This window comes from Cnephaeus nilssonii, assembly GCF_951640355.1.
Source record: "Cnephaeus nilssonii genome assembly, chromosome: 1".
NCBI lineage: Eukaryota > Metazoa > Chordata > Mammalia > Chiroptera > Vespertilionidae > Cnephaeus > Cnephaeus nilssonii.
Genome location: NC_137072.1, coordinates 48,299,313 through 48,320,596, shown reverse-complemented (window position 1 = coordinate 48,320,596; position 21,284 = coordinate 48,299,313). Strand labels below are relative to the sequence as shown.

General features: G+C 42.0%; 1 protein-coding gene across 1 annotated transcript in view; it reads right to left on the bottom strand.

Moving 5' to 3' along the window:
- Positions 1 to 4,912: 4,912 nt before the first annotated feature.
- The window catches only part of LOC307102826 (sodium/hydrogen exchanger 9B1-like), a gene marked incomplete at both ends in the record, with an annotated part of 78,393 nt that continues 62,021 nt past the window's right edge, over positions 4,913 to 21,284 (bottom strand). Inside the window, 5 exons of the mRNA XM_079776514.1 lie at positions 4,913 to 5,089; positions 7,157 to 7,293; positions 7,845 to 7,953; positions 15,185 to 15,334; positions 16,661 to 16,767. Coding sequence (XP_079632640.1) covers positions 4,913 to 5,089; positions 7,157 to 7,293; positions 7,845 to 7,953; positions 15,185 to 15,334; positions 16,661 to 16,767 — 680 coding nt within the window. The remainder of the gene's footprint in view (positions 5,090 to 7,156; positions 7,294 to 7,844; positions 7,954 to 15,184; positions 15,335 to 16,660; positions 16,768 to 21,284) is intronic.

Below are 21,284 nucleotides of genomic sequence, written 5' to 3'. Positions count from 1 at the left end.
CAGACTGGCTGTCCTGGCAGGGCTTTCAACTGCACATTTTTTATACTTTCTTTTAAAAAAAATATGTTTTACCAAAAAAAAAGATTTTATACAAGCATTATATAAATTGATTTCTATAATCACTCGATGTGATACAGTATAAATATGCTATGTGTGTTGTTATGAACAGATATTCAGCAGTTATGGCCATTGCATGTAATTTCTAAGTACTGTAGTCTCTGGGTGTTGGGGATGGCAGGGGCGGGGTGCGGTGCATTTCCATCCTGATAAACCCTTCAGAGTACTCAGTTCTATATTGCTCAGTAAACATTACTCCCGCAGGGAGACACAAGCTCCTGACTGCTCTGAACTCCAGTTCAGGGCGAGACTCTGGGGACCCAGACTCATACGGGGAGAAACTGGACTGTCTGGCAGCGGGTGGAACTCAAGGGCAGCTTTCTCTCAGAGGTGTTTGCAGCGATTACCAAGGGACACTGAGACCTGGGGGCCTCTTAGGGCAGGACTTATGGGAAGCCATTGCTGTTTGCTCCACCCTGAGATTCCGCCCCATCCAAGCTGTGCGCAGAGGTTTTTGCATATGAATGGCCTGGTCCTTTGAAATGTAAACTTACCTATCAAACTGCAGCTGAGTCAGAGAGACCCAGAACATCCAAAAGAAGGCCCAAGGCCCCACCGCAGCTTGCATTGCTTCACAGCTGGGCCTCATCTGGGCACCTCCAAACCCAAAGAAGAGAAATCTGCAGATCTCTCTGTAGCTCCTGCTGGGTGGCCTCAGGCAGAGGCTAAATTTGCACCTCCTTGGAGATCCAAGAGCCAGATTACCCAGTGATCGGAGTGAGACCATCCAGATTACAACTCTTCACATCCATAAGGGACATATTCAGGAGGCAGACTCAGTGAGCACCAAAGCCCCACTGAAGCAAGTCTCTCCTCATAATGGTGTCTCTAGCACAGAAGTTCTCCCATCGTAGACACAGCTGATCCTCACAGCCAATTGGCCTGGAGGTCAATTCCTCCCAGTGATACCAACAGCAATCAAGGCTTAACTACAACAAAACTGTGCACACAGCCCACAAAGGGGTGCACCAAGAGTGTCCACCTCAGGTAACTGGGGAGGCTGAGCCACTGGGCCCTATAGGACACCTAGCACACAAAGACACTTTGTCAACCCAGGGAAGCAGCCAAAATGTGGAGACAAAGAAACAGGTCACAAATGAAAGAAATGGAGGAAAGCAAACTACTGGATATAGAGTTCAAAACCACGGTTATGTTTTTCAAGAATTTCCTAGAAAAGGCCGATAAATTTAGTGAGACCTTTAAGTATATGAAAAAGGACCAACTAGAAATTAAGCATACACTGACTGAAATAAAAAATAATATACAGAGATCCAACAGCAGACAAGAGGATCCTAAGAATCAAGTCAAAGATTTGAAATACGAAGAAGCAAAAAACACCCAACCGGAAAAGCAAAAAGAAAAAAAATCCAAAAATATGAAGATAGTGTAAGGAGCCTCTGGGACAACTTCAAGCGTACCAACATCTGAATTATGGGGGTGCCAGAAGAACAGAGCAAGATATTGAAAACCTATTTGAAGAAATAATGACAGAAAACTTCCCCCACCTGGTGAAAGAAATAGACTTACAAGTCCAGGAAGAGAAGAGAACCCCAAACAACAGGAATCCAAAGAGGACCACATCAAGACACATCATAATTAAAATGCCAAGGGAAAAAGACGAAGAGAATCTTAAAAGCAGCAAGAGAAAAACAGTTAGTTACCTACAAGGGAGCACCCATGCGACTGTCAGCTGATTTCTCAATAGAAACTATGCAGGCCAGACGGGAGTGGCAAGAAATATTCAAAGTGATGAATAGCAGGAAACTACAACCAAGATTACTCTACCCAGCAAAGCTATCATTCAGAATTGAAGGTCAGATAAAGAGCTTCACAGATAAGAAAAAGCTAAAGGAGTTCATCACCACCAAACCAGAATTATATGAAATGCTAAAAGGTATTCTTTAAGAAGAGGAAGAAGAAGAAAAAGGTAAAGATAAATATTATGAACAACCAATACATATCTATCAACAAGTGAATCTAAAAATCAAGTGAATAAAAAATCTGATGAACAAAATAATTTGGTGTATATAATAGAATCAGGGGCATAGAAAGGGAGTGGACTGACAATCCTTGGGGGGGGGGGAAGGGGGAGTGCAGGAAGAGACTGGACAAAAATCATACACCTATGGATGAGGACAGTGAGGGAGGACAGGGTGGGGTGGGGTGGGAACCGGGTGGAGGGGAGATATGAGGGGAAAAAAGAGGAACAACTGTAATAATCTGAACAATAAAGATGAAAAAAAAGCACACAACAAAAAACAAGAAAAAAAGAAAGAGGGAAGCCCAGGCCACTGGCTGGCAATGCTATAGTAGGTGTGCGGCCGGCCAGAGATTGCCTCGCAGACAGAAGCCCAGGCCAGCCAAGCCATTACACCCCATGCCTGTCACCTGCAGAGGGAGGTGACAGGGGAGCAGGGGCAGCGCTGCACAGATGGCAAGCAGTGGCAGCGATGGGGTGGGGCCAGCTGCCTGTAGCCTGGGGAAGGAAAGTCCCAATAGGCCCTGATCTCAGGCCAGGTCTAGGGACCCTACCAGAGGGGTCCTGGATTGTGAGAGGGTGCAGGCCGGGCTGAGGGGACCTCCCCCCCCCCCCCCCCCCCCGCCCGCCAGAGCACAAATTTTCGTGCACCGGACCTCTAGTAAGTTTATAATTCTTTACCACTTTTGGCCTTGTGCATTCCTCCTTCGGCGACCCTAACACATACCAATAAGAAAAGCTAAATCATTAATTGGATTTGATAACATGAAGGCACTTTTTACATTATTAAGAGCAGTTTTAGTTAAATGGGAGCAAAGAATGAAGTACAATTTCTATTAAAGCAGTTTGAGCAATAAATAAGTAGTAAGATAGTGGACTATGATAAACTGAAGCTTTACCACAATAATACCAATAAAAACAAACCTTAAAAAATGAGTATAATAAACAATGTGATTGGAAAAAAAGAGACAAAGAGAATCACTACCTTTTGTGTATATTAGGCAAAGATAGCGTTTGTATATTGGCCCTGTGTTGTTTATTTACAGGAGGCTGAGACCCACTAGCTCAAAAGCCCCCTCGCAGGAAACCAAAACTTTACACATCAGTTGTTTTAAACATAGCCCAGACAAGCAGGTTTTTAGCCATTTAGAGCTTGCCTTCTTTACTTAACGTGAAACTGTGTCCAAAGTCTGCTTGCCACAGACAAAATGAGCCTTGGGCTATAAAGATGCTAAGTTGCTGCTACCCTTTGGAATTTTCTGACCCAGCTTCTCCCTGCCAGGCTGTATGCTGCAGTGTGACAACATACATAAGCCCCCGAGACACAAAACCCCCCTCTCTCATGCTTTTCTACCCCAGGAGTTCCCTTGCCCCCTCTCCTCTGGATGGTGTCCCCCATGGCCTTAAGCTTCTGGATGGTCTCACACTATTAGGGCCTTCGGCAGGCCTGGCAAAGCGTTGCCCAAATAAAGCTTGTGTGATAGTGCCACCTCGTGGCCATAGTTTTTTTCTTGCTCAGTCCTGAAATGTTCAAATTCACCTCCTTACATTACATCATAATAAAAGTAAAAACTCTCTAAGAAGATACATTGATCCTAAAATTGTAGATATATAATAACACAAATAAAGTTAAATTATAGTAATTTAATTAGAAGGCAAAACTTTAGAGAAAATTTATAAAAAGATCAATGGTTGCAATTCAATTTCAATACAAAATAGAAGTAGAGAGAGGAATGTGTTTGGCACCCAAGGGATCCACTGGGAGATCTTTAGGTAACCTCTTGTTTAATTTTGATGGCTTGATTTAAGTAGACAAGTGCAGTTTGTGCATGGCATCCAACATTCAGTGGAGGAGGAATGGTGACCTGGGCACAGACACCTCAGGGATGAGGATCTGGGTCCATCCACCAGATAAGTGACTGAGACCAGCAGAGGTGCTAGCTGAGGGTGAGAGGAAAGCAGACCAGACAGCACATGGATAGCAGAGGAGGGAGATGATCAGTTGAGGGCGCAAGACCAGCTGCTGAGCTAAGGCGCTGTAGTTCATTCCACTAACGTTCTTTCATAAATTTTCCCAGCAAAAGAAACCAACCAGAATCCTGGAGGAGCTTTTCTTAGATGCAGTGAAATCATATGAAGCAATAGACACATGGCACAAGGGGTGGACGGCAGTGTATTCTGTGGTGTATATAAAACTGCCATCTTCAAGTATTCTCTGTTGAGGGCTCACAACCAAGTCCCTCAGATAAAAGGAACTGTGTCGCCCAAATTACACTTCCTCCTGAGGACAGTACACATCCAATGGCTACTTGATGGGAGTTTATATTAATTGTTGCCAACAGACTTTTAAGTAATATGTTGTCATTGAAAAAAAACGAAAACTTGAGTTAGATGAGCTGTTGGGGAACTGTTGGTGAGCGGACAGGAAATAATGATCATGTGGTCAGTGGGGGCCACTGAAATTCAGAGGGTTATTTAAGCAAAAAGCAACTGAAATAGGTGTCTATTTTGTATTAGAAAGCAATTCAGCCTGATGGATTACTTTAAACGTTCCAAGGGTATTTACAGATTTATTTTGTTCTTGAAATATGTAAATACTAAAAACACATTCTATTTAAATTAAATTAAATTTGTAATAAAAATCATAGAAAAGCTCTGTAATCAAATCACGTTTATTCAGTCCTTGCTTCTGTGTAGTCTTCACATATTTGTATCTTTTTATTTTTGTCTCATGTAAGAAAATTCATTAGAAGAAGCAGGCAGGTGATGACAAATGAACTTTTAATGAAGTGCTCATTATGACAATTTCTGTTTTATTTAGTTTGGATCATGGCGTGCAAGTAATCTGGGCCCCAGTATGTTAATAAGCAGAGCTCCATTTGGAGCTGTGATCAAGATGGCTAAAAATGCTATTGTCATCACATCCTTCGCATATGGTTCCAAGTGGGGTGAGCTGACTCTTGCAGTTTCTAGAGCCAGAGGACCTAACACAGCCTGCATTTGGGTGGTGGGTGGGTGGGGGAAGATGAGGCATAATGAAAAATATTAAGCAAAGTTAACATATAATAAAAGCAAATGACTCTGTTAAAATAAGCAAAACCTGGTACTAGGCTAGCAATTTTCAACCATTATGCTGCAATAATTTGTAAAACATGCAATACTTGACTATTTAGTCAGGGGCACTGACCACTTTTCCCTTAGATTGTCAAATTAAAAAAACATGACAACAGCCAACACAACAATAGCTGTCCAATGTGAATGAATCAAAATTACACCTATTTTTTTTTTTTGGTCAAATTGGTAAAAAAGGTAATACATTTTTTAGTGTGCTACGGAATTTTAGTAATTAGTTTATGTAGATGAAAAAGGTTGAAAATAGCTGTACTAGATTATTAGAAAAGAGGCAAGACTTAAAGTGCTGAGGGATTTTCATGAGTTACTCATTAATGCTATGTTCTTCTTAGAAAATATCTCTAGAATAAGAGTGAAATAGTGACAAATCAGCATGCAGACATTTTAGGGCTGATTTTGTATTTTTGTCATCTCAGCTTTCCCCTATTTAAATATATATATTTTGAATGCTTGTATGGCTCTCAGAACCTCGAGTTTTAACTGAACCAGGGTTTTTGCTTATTTGCCGTTACCAAGTACCACTTGCTTCTTGGCTGCAACAAGACAATCCAAATACGAAGGTTTCTTATGGTTCACTAGGATTTTGTTGATCATATTCTCCTTGTTCTTCCTACTTGGGAGGCAGTGTGATATAGTAAAACTGACAAGGAGTTTGGAATCTACAAACTGGGCACTGAGAGATTATGAACTAACTTGACTAAGGTTATAGGCAAGTAACATGGTATTCAAAACAGGCAGTCTGGTCCCATAGTCTGCTCTCTAACTATGACATAGAGAATTTTGTTGCATGGAGGCTCACAAGCTTTTGTTTTGGAATAACAATGGAGAAAAGAATCTCAGGGAATCAAGACATTATGCAACCAGGTGAAAAAGTCTAACAGTAAGTAGTAATACCTTTTTAGTAGGAGGGAATATCATTGAATTAGAGGACAAACTACATCATTCATTCATTCATTCATTCATTCATTCATTGATTCTTGTAGGCATGTAAGGGTTATTTATTGTGTGCTTCTTGCTTCCCCGGCACTGTGCTAAGTGCTAGAGAAAAACAATGGGGGAAACCCTAGACATGGTTCCTATCTTTTCTGTGTGATCTAGTGGGAAGATTCAGTCAGTAATCAAATAGTCATACAAAATAAATGTGTAATCTCTATATATAATAGCCTAAGCAACTTTTACAACCCAATGACCAGAGTGACTGGCCAACCGGCCCATAGCTATGATGTGCACTGACCCAGACCTTGCTGCTGGGCCCCTGACAGCCCTGAATCTGGTTCATCCTCACCCCAGACAGGATTCCATTACTCATGGAATTGGCCTTGGTTAGCTTGCTGCTGGGGCCAACCTCCCGTGGTCCCTCCCCGCAGCTGGCTGCCCCTGCTCCACCCCCATCACCCCTGATCGCCAGCCAGGCCAAAGGACCCCACCTGTGCATGAATTCATGCACTGGGCCTCTAGTTAATAATAAAATATGTACATTCATGTGTGGTGGAGTGGGTGGAAAGAGAAGATATATTTTAAAAAGAATCAATGTATCTCTATTTTAAAATCATAACATTTAGCTCCACAATATTTATCAATATTCAGCCTACAATGTATCTCTATGACCGTTCAGTCTGTAGGCTGATGCTCTAACCACTGAGAAAACTGACTAGGGCAATTTTTTTTTTTTTCAGATATACTCTTATTTTATGTTTTGGAAAAATAGAAAACAATTTTTCATAAGTTAAGGAAGTAGTTAATTAAAATGTAATACTTTTCAATTTCAGATTTTAAAAGATTACATTAATTTTAATAAGCAGCTATGATTAATCAAGCATTTTAAAAATAAGACTAATGACCCACATATTGTGATTGGACAAACAGCTGTCATTTAGAATTTTTAAAAATCAATACTAAAATTATTAGAATGACTTAATATGTTCTTACCTGGACTGTAGCTTTGGGTATCCATGAGAGAGCAATAAATATTTTCTCCTTAAAATTAAAACCAGCAAAAGACACCAAGAAAAATGTACAAGAAATTCGAACCAATAAGGCCAAACTCATACAAGCAATAGAAATACCTACAACCGATAAAAAACAAATATAAATAACAAAGTACTTGGGAAGAAGTGGTTTTTTATGTCTAGAGATATGATCTGTAAAAGTATTGAAAACTTTTAAGACTACTGCCTCTTTCTGTCTTTATTTTTTAAGTAAACATAATAATAATAATAAAAAATACAAATATAATTGAGGCCTTTATGTAAAGCAGAAGAAGTTATCTGATGGTGGAGTTACCATAAAAAATAAGATAAATTGCACTTATTTATTTAATTCTGAGCTAATAGACTTCGAACTTTTGCTACAAGTGAAAGTATCAAACAGGTGCTGATAGTATCTAATATTTCTCCTCGGAAAAAAATTCTAATCTTCATTCCTCAGGTCCCTTAGGAAAGATAAGGGACTACCTTTGGTAACAAAGAGCACACAGGGTAAAGAAGAACAAATGTATGTTACTGTCTCAACACGAGTTTCTGAAAAAGGCATTCAAAGACATACTATAAATAAAAATTATTCATAATTTTCTTAAATATTTTCAACTCATATTTTTTGTGCTTATAATCATTCTTACCAATAGCATCTGATTTAAGAGCTGCAACAGATACTTCCATTCCAACCAAACCAAAAAGAAGGGGTTGAAAAATATCCCATGCAAATGTAATAATTTTTTGTACTCCAATCTATAAAAGAGCAGTATATTTTTAGTTATTGTGGCACATAAAATAACTGCATTTCAGAAATTGAAAGTCTATTTTATTACACAAAATTAAGATATTTATTTGTAGGAGAAATGTTAAACAATAAAAATTGAGTTGGTTCATTCTTTTACTCAAATACTTGGGTAGAATTTGACTAACAGAAATACCAAAGCTATAAAATAAAAATATTTGGTAATTGTATCATGAAACAAGTAAGGTCTTTGGAGCCCCAGACACATTCTGATGGTTCAGAAAGAGTTCTAGCTTTTGTTTGCAAGGTAACAGAATGGAGACAGAACTATATCATGTCCGATGAGAACATACTCAAGATCAGGCAAACATTTTAGCTCTCAATATGAAAGTGAATCCCAATAGTCTTAAACTATGAGGAAAAAAAATTTGGTAACCTGTTAAGCTGTTTTGGAAGGACCCATTTTGAAAACTTCAGTTATTTTTTTTTTTTTCCTTAAAGCCAAACCCAAAACATATAGATTCTTTTTTAAAATTAATTAATTTATTGATTGATTTTTAGAGAAAGAGAGGAAGGGAGGGAAAAAGAAATATTGACTTGTTGTTCTACTGCACTTACTGTTTCTCATATGTGCCCTGAACAGGGATCGACCCATAACCTTGGCATATCAGGAGGATGCCCTAACTTACTGAGCTACTTGGCCAGGGCAAAACGTATAGAGTTTTATTTGGTTGCTTGCCAGGCTTCCCTTTCTGGGAATGACTCTCTCCCAGTTCTATCTGCCAGTGATGTGGTTACAGCAAAGACCCTGTAGACATAACAGTGCTGTCTCTTCTCCAGGAACTTGGATGAAGAGTTTCAGCCTAATCTGGGTTCATCTTTTTAAATAGAAGATACATAAAACTTTGATCTCCTTTGTTTGGGGCAGAAACTATCTTTTTAACTATTCCTTTTATGTCTGGATTTTCTGATGGCCATTTATAGTAAGAGTGAAATTTAAAAGAGGGAAAAACAAAAAACCCCCACCCACAATATTACTCTACCTTGCTTATAGCACATTATTCTATTTGTTACTTTTGATCTTTACAGTTTATTTTCTTATTGTTGGATTTCCTTTATCACATATAAAGATAATTCTAGTAGTTTTCATTTTATTTATCTAACTAGAGGCCTGGTGCATAAAAATTCATGCACTGGAGGGGGGTGTCCCTCAGCTCAGTCTACTCCCTCACACAGTCCGGGAGCCTCGGGTGGGGGGAAGGTGACCCAGCGATCAGGAGAAGGTGACACCCCATCACACCTCTGCTGTTGCCACTGCTGGCAGCACAAGCCTCTGCCAGCCCTGGTTACCTGAGCCTCTGGTGGCCCTGGGCGGCTGGGCAGCTGCCATCCAAAGCTTGCTTGCACCTTGGGCGTCAGCTGGGCAGCCACCATCCAAGGCTTGCCTACGCCTTGGGCTGGCCCTGGGCAGCTGGGGGGCTGAGGGGACTGGGGAACTCTGGAGGCAGGCGCGTAGAGTGGCCGGGCCCGCCTGGGGGCAGCCCTGGCCTTGCCGTGTGCCTGCCGCCCTGGCGGGGCTGAGGTGACTGGGTGCTGCCATCTTGTGGCTGTGGGCACCGCCATCTTTGAGGGTGTGACAGGCAATTAGCATATTCCCTCCTTATTGGCTGTGGGCGCTGGCATCTTTGAGGGCTGGGCAGTCAATTAGCATATTCCCTCCTTATTGTCTGTGGGCACCGCCATCTTTGTGACAGTGTGAGGGTCAATTAGCATATTCCCTCTTTATTAAATAGGATTATAATTTATTATTAACTATTTTTTATAATTATGATTTTATTGGAATACTAAACAAAATGCCAGTATAACTTTTGGGTATCAAACTTCTCAAGCTGATTCTAAAATTTTTCTAAAATTCAGGAATGGCCAAGAAATACTTTAAAAATAAATTAAATGAGAGAAAATCTATATTAGATTTTGAGACATAAAACTATGACCTATGATTTAAAATAGACTTAAAGTATCTATAGGAAACATAAGTAGGATTAGGTTCCAGAAAGGAACTGAGCTATATTTGAGGGTTTAAGTCAGGTTAAAGAGGCATTTAAAGGTCACTGAATAATTAATGCTTAGTCGATAAATAATTTGGCAAAAACTGACTATACCCATTTCTATCCATATACAACTATTATATGTGTATATATGTATATCAGTGATGGCGAACCTATGACACGCGTAGCCATTTCTGATGACACGCGGCCGCTGAGGCGGCTGCATGCCAAGGATGAAACATTTGCTGCTCCTGAGGATGAAACATTTGCGAAATAATGTTTTTTTCCTCAAAGTGACACACTACCTGAGTTATGCTCAGTTTTTTGGCGAAGTTTGACACACCAAGCTCAAAAGGTTGCCCATCACTGATGTATATCTATGAGTACATATATAAACATACACTTCTGCATCCTTATCTCACAGCATTTACAAAAATAAATTCCAGATGAATTAAAGAACCAAATGCAAAAACAAAAACAAATGCAAAAACAAAACTACCAAAATATTAGATGATAATATAGAAGATATTATAATGTTTATAATCTTACAATCTTGAGTAAAGAAATCCTTCTTAAATAAGATATTGAATACAAAATAAAAAAGGAAAAACTAACAGGATTGACTATAGGAAATTTTACTTCCATACAAAAGACATTATAAACAAAATTATTGCAATACTAGTGACTATATTCCTTGTGCTGTATTACATCACTGTGACTTATCTATATATATATAAAGACCCAGAGTCCATAATGACCGAAGGCTTGACCAATCGGAAGTCAGTGCTGGGTTGCCGTGGTGACCCAGCACTGACTTCCACTGCCCAGACCAGCACTGACTGCCGAGGGGGCTGTGAATTAGGCCTGGAGAGAGGCCAGAAGAGAGAATAAGGGTCTGATCCATAGCCTTGGTTGATCAGCACTTGCCTCTCTTTTGCTCCAGGCCTGGCTAGCAGCCATGCCTCTCTTTATCTTGGGCCTCCGCTGGGCTGCTGATCAGCTCCGCCTCTCTGATCAGGCCCATTGAGAGGCCTGGAGACACTGACTGGCATAGAAACCTACCAATCAGAACTAAATCTGGGTGAAGTGTGAGGAGCCAATGGCTGCCTAGGAGGCGGAGCTTTTGACGCTGACTGGCATAGAAACTGACCCATCAGAACCAAATCTGGGTGAAGTGCAAGGAGCCGATGGCTGCCTAGGAGGTGGAGCTTTTGACGCTGACTGGTATAGAAACCGACCAATCAGAACCAAATCTGGGTGAAGTATGAGGAGCCAATGGCTGCCTAAGAAGCGGAGCTTTTGACGCTGACTGGCATAGAAACCAACCAATCAGAACCTAATCTGGGTGAACTTCGAAGGCAGAACCTAAGATGGGGGCTGAGGAGGGGTTTTAAGGGCAACAGCTGTTTGGTGTAAGGTGTAAGAAAACGGTTCAATTTTTTAATGACCGGGTTGGCAATTTAGTGCATATAGCTGGCTATCAATCCACATATAGGGATTATGTATTTTTGTCTGCCAAGAGCATATCTTCCCCACCCCATTTAAGCAATCTCATCCTATATAATCTATTTATACTAATAAAAGGGTAATATGCTAATTAGATTGGGTTGACTGGCCATCTTCTGGATGTCCAACTTCCTTCCAGACAAAGTCATGGTGGTGGGGGCCAAGGCAGAGGCCATCAGGGGCGATCAGACTGGCAGGGGAGGGCAGTTGGGGGAGAGATCAGGCCAGCAGGGGAGGGCCATTGGGGGCAAGATCAGGCCTGCAGGGGAGGGCAGTTAGGGGTGATCAGGCAGGCAGGCAGAGGCAGTTAGGGGCAATCAGGCAGGCAGGTAGAGAAGTTAGAGGCGATCAGGCAGGCAGGCCAAGGGGTTAGGGGCGATCAGGCAGGCAGGCAGGTGAGTGGTTAGGAGCCAGCAGTCCCAGATTGCAAGAGGGATGTCCAACTGCCGGATTAGGCCTGATCCCTCCTAAACCAGCGGTCGGAAATCCCCCAAGGGGTCCCTGATTGGAGAGGGTGCAGGCTGAGCTAAGGGACCCTCCCCACCCCCGTGCATGAATTTTGTGCACTAGGCCACTAGTTTACTTTATAATTGAAAGTTTGTACCTCTTATTGTGCTTCACCATTTTCATTTATTCCCCATACCACTCCCTTCTGACAACCATCAGTATGTTCTCTGTATCTATGGGTCTATTTTTGTTTTGTTTTTTAGATTACACATATAAGTGAAAGAATATAGTATTTTTCCTCTGTCTGACTTATTTCACTTAGCACAGTGCTCTCCACATCCATCCATGTTGTTGCAAATGGTTAAGATTTTGTTCTTTTTTTATAGCTGAAAAATATTTCATAAATAATGTTATATACTTTTTTCCCCCCCATCAGATAAAAAATAATAGAACTAGTGGTAATATTAGTGTGTTGATGGGTTGAGGTATTGGGGACTCTGTTATACTGGTGGTAGTAAATAGTGTAAATATATAGAATCTTTTGAATGGAGAATTTGGCAGTCCCCATCAAAATAGAAATGTAGCATTTCGAAATTCAACAATTCTATTTCTGTACAAATTCTACAGAAGTATTTGTACACTTGCCAAAAGACACATGAACAGGACTGTTCATGGCAGCACTGTTTATAATAACAAAAAAATGGAAATGATCTAAATGTCTAAAAATAGAGGACTGATTAGAGGAAATAATTCTGATATTTGGGAGTGGTGAGGACAAAGGACTATTTTACAATTTATTCTATATGTGTATTGTTTAATCTTTTATGAGAATGTTTTCATGTCCTAACAGTATAACTAAAGTTTTAATTAATAAAATAATTAAATCAATAAAAGTTATATAATCATATTACATAAAACTTGGGGGGAAATAGGCCTGATGAGATAACTCAACTCATGATTGCGTTTTAGTGTATGTGCAGTTCCTTTTCTTTTTTTAATTAATTAATTAATTAATTTATTTTTTTATTTTTTTATTTTTATTTTTTGAATAAAACATGGACTTTAGTATTGGATTGATATTAGTTCACTAGTCAAAGAAATGTACTACATTAATATAAGCTCTTAATTACAGGGGAAGCTTCACAATTTTTCTTTAAATATAAAACTACTTACAAGTGAAGAGATTACTTTTTTTTTTTTTTAGAATCTAAATTTTTTTTTCCATTTTAAATTTCTTTATTGATTAAGGTGTCACATATTTGTCCTCATCCCCCCATTCCCATCCCACACCCCTCCCCATGGATGCCCCAACCCCCTGTTGAACTTAACCATTGGTTAGGCTCATATGCATGCACATAAGACCTTTGGTTGATCTCTCCCCCCTCCCCCCACCCTCCCCTATCCTCCCTCTGAGGCCCGATAGTCCGATCGATGCCTCCTTGTTTCTGGTTCTGTTCTTGTTCATCAGTCTATGTTGTTCATCATTTCCCCTAGATGAGCGAAATCATGTGTCACTAGAGATATACTTATAAGAATTGAATGTGCGACGAGCAATAATAGTTATGCTGACAGGCAAATGAATCAGTCTGTAGTGAGTTTCTTTCTGGACCAACAGTTCTTTTGAGACCCAATATCAATGTCCACCAGTTCCTTATGAGTACATGTCGGCATTGACCCCTCAGCTCTGGATGGTGGACAAATGGTGGTAATGCAGGTCCGACTCCCTCTGGTTTGGTCTCGGCCAGACCCAGGGACACGGCTTCACCCGGATCCAGGGGCCCACGGCCTCACCCAGACCCGGGACCCAGCCTCACCCGGATCCAGGGGCACACGGCCTCGCCCAGACGCAGGATTCAGCTTCACCCGGACCCAGGGGCGCGTGGCCTCTCCCGGGCCCGGGATCCAGCCTCACCTGGATCCAGGGGCGCACGGCCTCGCCCGGACCCGGGATCTAGCTTCCCCCGGACCCAGGGGCACGTGGCCTCACCCGGACCCAGGGGCGCGTGGCCTCTCCCAGACCCAGGGTCGCGTGGCCTCACCCGGATCCAGGGGCCCACGGCCTCACCCGGACCTGGGACCCAGCCTCACCCGGATCCAGGGGCACACGGCCTCACCCGGACCCAGGGGTGCGTGGCCTCTTCCAGACCCAGGGTCGCGTGGCCTCACCCGGATCCAGGGGCCCACGGCCTCACCCAGACCCGGGACCCAGGCTCACCCGGATCCAGGGGCCCATGGCCTCACCCGGACCTGGGACCCAGGCTCACCCAGATCCAGGGGCCCACGGCCTCACCCGGACCCAGGGCCAGGCTCACCCGGATCCAGGGGCCCACGGCCTCACCCGGACCTGGGACCCAGCCTCACCCGGATCCAGGGGCACACGGCCTCGCCCAGACCCAGGATTCAGCTTCACCTGGACCCAGGGGCGCATGGCCTCACCCGGACCCAGGGGCGCGTGGCCTCTCCCGGGCCTGGGACCCAGCCTCACCCGGATCCAGGGGCACACGGCCTCGCCTGGACCTGGGATCTAGCTTCCCCCGGACCCAGGGGCACGTGGCCTCACCCGGACCCAGGGGCGCGTGGCCTCTCCCAGACCCAGGGTCGCGTGGCCTCACCCGGATCCAGGGGCCCACGGCCTCACCCGGACCCGGGACCCAGGCTCACCCGGATCCAGGGGCCCACGGCCTCACCCGGACCCGGGACCCAGGCTCACCCGGATCCAGGGGCCCACAGCCTCACCCGGACCCGGGGCCAGGCTCACCCGGATCCAGGGGCCCACGGCCTCACCCGGACCTGGGACCCAGGCTCACCCGGATCCAGGGGCCCACAGCCTCACCCGGACCCAGGACCCAGCCTCACCCGGATCCAGGGGCACACGGCCTCGCCCAGACCCAGGATTCAGCTTCACCTGGACCCAGGGGCGCATGGCCTCACCCGGACCCAGGGGCGCATGGCCTCTCCCGGGCCTGGGACCCAGCCTCACCCGGATCCAGGGGCACACGGCCTCGCCCGGATCCGGGATCTAGCTTCCCCGGACCCAGGGGCACGTGGCCTCACCCGGACCCAGGGGCGCGAGTTCCTTTTCTTAAATACTTTATTTCCTTTATTGATTTATAAACTTCCTCCAAGGCACACACTTTTGGAACATCTTCCAACCAGAATGAGAAGGTTTCCTAAATGTCCATTATAATGTAAAAAAATTCAGTTATTTTATCTATAAAAATGGTGTATTAAAAATATTCACCTTATTTGTGGTCCAATTCATTCCTCCAATGAAAGTTAACATTAGTGTGAATAATCCTCCAGCTCCATGCATACCGATGCTATTGCTGACTATGACGGCAGAAATACACAAACTCAAAATAAGGCATGCTCTCTTCATTGGAAGATTTGTCTAGAATTATATAAATTTTTATAAATTATTTACATTAAACATATACAGCATTTACATTCTCTGTCATTCATTATTGATGTTTTGATACTATAATATGTTATATTAAATAATGCATAAAATTTTGGCTTTCTTCCTCACCAAATATTTTAGCAGACTTGATAACAAGTGATAAAATTTATAATTATTAAGTTTCATCTTCTGCCACATGTTATGTCAGTAAAATGGTTAAAATATTTTAACTGTAAGTGAAAAAGGAAAGAAAAGAGAGAGCAATATAATCTGTAGTTCTATATAACATATCCAATGGATTCTTAAAAATCAATTTCTGAAAATCTCATTAGCTATGACAATTGTTACAGGCAAATCAAAATGGACATTACAGATATACAAGAGTAATGGCACATTCGTTTTTTTTTTTGTTTGTTTTTTGGCACATTCTTTAGGGCAGGAAAGGATTGAGTTTAATAGTGTTGCCTTAGTCAAAGGGAGTGGGAGTGAATGTAACTCAGATCAAGAGAAAGTATGAGTTAAAAAAGATTAGAAAAAGTTGTCAGAAGTCAGTAGGCAATTTAGTGAAGAAAGAGGTGGGGTGGAATGGAGATGGTATTCTGATTTAATTATATATTTTTTAAAAGTATCCATTGCAAAGTATTATGCATTAAGGAAGCTTAATTTAAAAACCAACAGCATAGCCCTAGCTGGTTTGGCTCAGTGGGTAGAGCATCGGCCTGCAGACTGAAGGGTCCCAGGTTTGATTCCGGCCAAGGGCACATGCTTGGGTTGTGGACTTGACCCCCAGTAGGGGGTGTGCAGGAGGCAGCTGATCAATGATTCTCTCTCATCATTGATGTTTCTATCTCTCTATCCCTCTCCCTTCCTCTCTGAAATAAAGAAATATATTAAAAACAAAACAAACCAACAGCATAATAAAAATATATGTTATCTCTGTCATAGCATAACAGGTTTCAAAAAATATTTTTAAAGGTATTTAGTAAGTACATAATCCTTTATAAAAGGTGTATATATTTTTTTCTGTCAACACCTTCATTACATTTATAAATACAAGATTTACACAGTGTTCCATCAAAAAATTTTCCCCTAATATTCCTTATTTGCCAAGTCCAGAAGCAAAGACTTTAGTCAAGGCCATTGACTCCTATCCATCAGAACTGTGCTCAGTTTAAAGCAAAGTAGGCAATGGAGGCTACACTTTTGGGGAAGGACAATAAATATTAAATGTAATATTTCATGGATATTCTAAAAGTTCAAATTTTAAAAATAATAACCAATTCTATATTTCTAAAGGTTGACTAATTTTTTATTTACCTGATCTTCACTTGGAAAATATTGAAGAAAAATTCCCAAAAATGTTCCTAGTAGCACACCAATAATTACATCCCGAAAAGAAGTTAGGAGATCATGAAGTATGCCACCTATAAGGGCACACATAAGGAAAAGAGATCATAGAGAAAAAATTTTAAATACCTAACACATCAGAAAATCAAACATAGGTGATTTATGAAGAAAGGTATGTATTTTATAGAACAAATATACAAAAATGAATCTTTAATATTAACAAATATAAAAAATGTATGCAGCTCTATTTGATACATTAGATGTGCACTCCTAAATAATTTAGTACAAACACTCAATTCAGAAATGTTTATTGAATAAGTAGGCCAGGAAACAAAGACGTAATACGCTACAATGTGCTTCCCTTACACACCCTGACTACAAGATCAAGTGAGGTAGAAGAATGGACAAGACTGACAAAGAAGCGCCTCTGGCACCTAGCACAAGGCTGGTAATATTTATTTTCTGATGTATGATTATGACAAAGAAAAAATTATTTAAATATAAAAAGAACATCCTGGCTGGCGTGGCTCAGTGGTTGAACATATATCTATGAATCAGGAGGTCATGGTTCAATTCCCAGTCAGGGCACATGCCCGGGTTGGGGGCTTGATCCCCAGTGTAAGGCATGCAGGAGGCAGCCAATCAATGATTCTCTCTCATCATTAATGTTTCTATCTCTCCCTCTCCCTTCCTCTCAGAAATCAATAAAAAATATTAAAAAAAATAAATATCAAAAGAATAATTTAACAGTAACTACATAAAAAAAGATTTATTCTAGGGTCAATCTTGGGACTATTCAAGGGTCAACTGAGTCATCAATATATTTTTTGTAACCGCATCTGAATGGAATAGTACTTAAAAGTGTAGGTCTAGGGTCAAACAGCCAGGTTTGTATCTTGGCTACCCTACTTAATGAATTTGTGACTTTGAGCAAACTTATTTAAATCCTCACCTGAGGATATTTTTTCCATTGATTTTTCTAGAGAGAAGGAGAAATGCCAGGGGAGAGAGAGAAACATCGATGTGAGAGACACATTGACTGGTTGTCTCCCACATGCAACCGACCTGGGCTACGTCGAACCTGTAACTGAGGTATGTGCCTTTGACTGGGAATGGAACCTGCTCTAACTACTGAGCAAAACCAGCCAGGGCTGAGCAAATTATTTAACCTACTAGAGGCCTGGTGCACAAATTTCGTGCACAGGGGTGGGGGGGTGTCCCTCAGCCCAGCCCTCAGCCTCTCCAATCTGGGACCACTTGAGGGATGTCCAACTGCCCGGACATCCCTCTCACGATCTAGGACTGCTGGCTCCCAATTGCTCGCCTGCCTGCCTTCCTGATTGCCCCTAACTGCTTCTGCCTGCCAGCCTGATCACCCCGTAACCATTCCCCTGCCAGCCTAATTGATGCCTAACTGCTCCCCTACCAGCCTATTTGCCCCTAACTGCCCTCCGCTGCAGGCCTGGTCACCCCTAACTGCCTTCCCTTGCAGGCCTGGTCACCTCTAACTGCCTTCCCCTGCTGGCCTGATCGCCCACAACTGCCCTCCCTTGCAGGCCTAGTCCCTCCCAACTGCCCTCCCCTGCTGGCCTGATCACCCACAACTGTCCTCCTTTGCAGGTCTGGTCCCTCCCAACTGTACTCCCCTGCTGGCCATCTTGTGGTGGCCATCTTGTGTCCACATGGGGGCAGGGTCTTTGACCACATGGGGGCAGCCATCTTGTGTGTTGGAGTGATGGTCAATCTGCATATTACTCTTTTATTAGATAGAATTATTAGATAGGATGTTCCTCAGTTTCCTTGTCTATAAAATGGACATAGCACTATTGTGACCATTAAATGGGTGGAAACATCAATGGAACTTAAAACAAGTATGAAGCAATTACCCAATAATATTGTTGTTCACTGTTTATCCTCAGTGTTTGTCATAATGGCTGGCACAATGAAAGAGGAACACACACACACACACACACACACACACACACACACACGTATATGTATGTGTGCATATATATATATATATATATATATATATATATATATATATATATATATATATGTATATTTAAATTGTTTTTTAGAGAAAGTGGAAAGGAGAGGGAGAGAGAGAGAGAGAGACATTGATGAGAGAGCTACACATGGATGGACTGCCTCCTGCATGCCCCTACTGGGGATCAAGAACCCCTACCAAGGATCAAGCCTGAAACCTGGGTGTGTGCCCTAACCCAGGAATTGAACCAATAACTTTTTGGTGCATGGAACAATGCCCAACTAACTGAGCCACACAGGCCAGGGCCAGAAATATTTTTTGAGAGAATAACTGATACCATTAATGAAGGAAAAGATGACCATATTTGTTAACAGAAACTTCAGAACTTCTGAAGAGAAAAAAAAAATAACCTCATAAATTTAAGTCAAATTAAAATTGGGGAAACCTAAGAATATAATACAAAGGGTTATCATTCTTAATTGTATGAAGAATCTTGATAAATCAAAAAGAACAAAAGATGAACACACCTATAAGGCAAAAGATTCCAAGAAAAGAAATATATAAAACATGCCAAAATGTCAATGACCAATAAACATGAATATTTGTTTAACATCACTAGTAGAAAAAGTACTCCATTTAAAGTGGTCTCACTTTTCACCTACCAAATTAGCAAGGAAAAAAGAAAAGAATATTATCTAGTTTTGAAAAGGGTGAGGAGAAAGTGGCAAACTTGTGCACCATGGTATGATATGATATTGTGGCAATATATTTCAAAAGCTAATTAACTCTATATACTTTTCAGCTCAATGATTATTCTTTTTTTTAAATTTAATAAATCTTTATTGTTCAGATTATTACAATTGTTCATCTCTTTTCCCCCCATAGCTCCCCTCCACCCTGTTCCCACCCCACCCTCTGCCCTTACCTCCCCCCCACTGTCCTCATCCATAGGTGTATGATTTTTGTCCAGTCTCTTCCCGCACCCCCCACACCCTTTTTCCCCCTAGGATTGTCAGTCCACTCCCTTTCTATGCCCCTGATTCTATTATATTCACCAGATTATTCTGTTCATCAGATTTTTTATTCACTTGATTTTTAGATTCACTTGTTGATAGATATGTATTTGTTGTTCATAATTTTTATTTTTACCTTTTCTTCTTCTTCCTCTTCTTAGAGAATAACTTTCAGCATTTCATATAATTCTGGTTTGGTGGTGATGAACTCCTTTAGCTTTTTCTTATCTGTGAGGCTCTTTATTTGCCTTTCAATTCTGAATGATAGCTTTGCTGGGTAGAGTAATCTTGGTTGTAGGTTCCTGCTATTCATCACTTTGAATATTTCTTGCCACTCCCGTCTGGCTTGCATAGTTTCTGTTGAGAAATCAGCTGACAGTCGCATGGGTGCTCCTTTGTAGGTAACTAACTGTTTTTCTCTTGCTGCTTTTAATATTCTCTCTTTGTCTTTTGCTCTTGGCATTTTAATTATGATGTGTCTTGGTGTGGTCCTCTTTGGATTCCTTTTGTTTGGGATTCTGTGTGCTTCCTGGACTTGAAGGTCTATTTCTTTCACCAGGTGGGGGAAGTTTTCTGTCATTTCTTCAAATAGGTTTTCAGTATCTTGCTCTCTCTTCTTCTGGCACCCCAATAATTCAGATGTTTGTATGTTTGAAGTTGTCCCAGAGGCTCCTTACACTACCTTCATATTTTTGGATTCTTTTTTCTTTTTGCTTTTCTGGTTGGGTGTTTTTGGCTTCTTCGTATTTCAAATCTTTGACTTGATTCTTGCGATCCTCTTGTCTGCTGTTGGATCTCTGTATATTATTTTTTATTCCAGTCAGTGTATGCTTAATTTCTAGTTGGTCCTTTTTCATATCCTTGAGGGTCTTGCTAAATTTATTGGCGTTTTCTAGGAAATTCTTGAAAAAACTGATAACCATGGTTTTGAACTCTATATCCAGTTGTTTGCTTTCCTCCATTTCTTTCATTTGTGACCTGCTTCTTTGACTCCACATTTTGGCTGCTTCCCTGTGTTGATAGAGTGGCTTTGTGTGATAGGTGTCCTATATGGCCAAGTGGCTTGGCCTCCCCACTTACCTGAGGTGGATGCTCTTGGTGCACCCCTTTGTGGACTGTGTGTACCCCCTTGTTGTAGTTGTTGGTATCACTGGGAGGAATTGACTCCAGGCCAGTTGGCTGTGAGGATCAGCTGTGTCTACGATGGGAGAACTTCTGTGCTGGAGACACCCTTATGAGATAAGACTTGCAGAAGCCTCTGTGCTCAGCTTGGATAGGGCGGAGTCTCAGGGCTGAGTAGACAGTCTTGGCTTCCCTTCAGCCCTGCCCTATGAGGCCCCTGGGTCTCAGTGTCCCTTGGTAATTGCTGCAAGCACCTCTGAGAGAAAGCCACCCTCGTGTTTCACCCGCTGCCAGACAGTCCAGTTTCTCCCCCAATGAATCTGGATTCCCAGATTCTCACCCGGATCTGGAGTTCAGTGCAGTCGGGAGCTTCCGGTTCCCTCCAGCTAGAGAAAGCCAGCGGCACACTCAGCAGTCAGTCATCTCTGTGTGCACTTGTGCACGCACCTCCAGACCTCTCCCTTTTGTG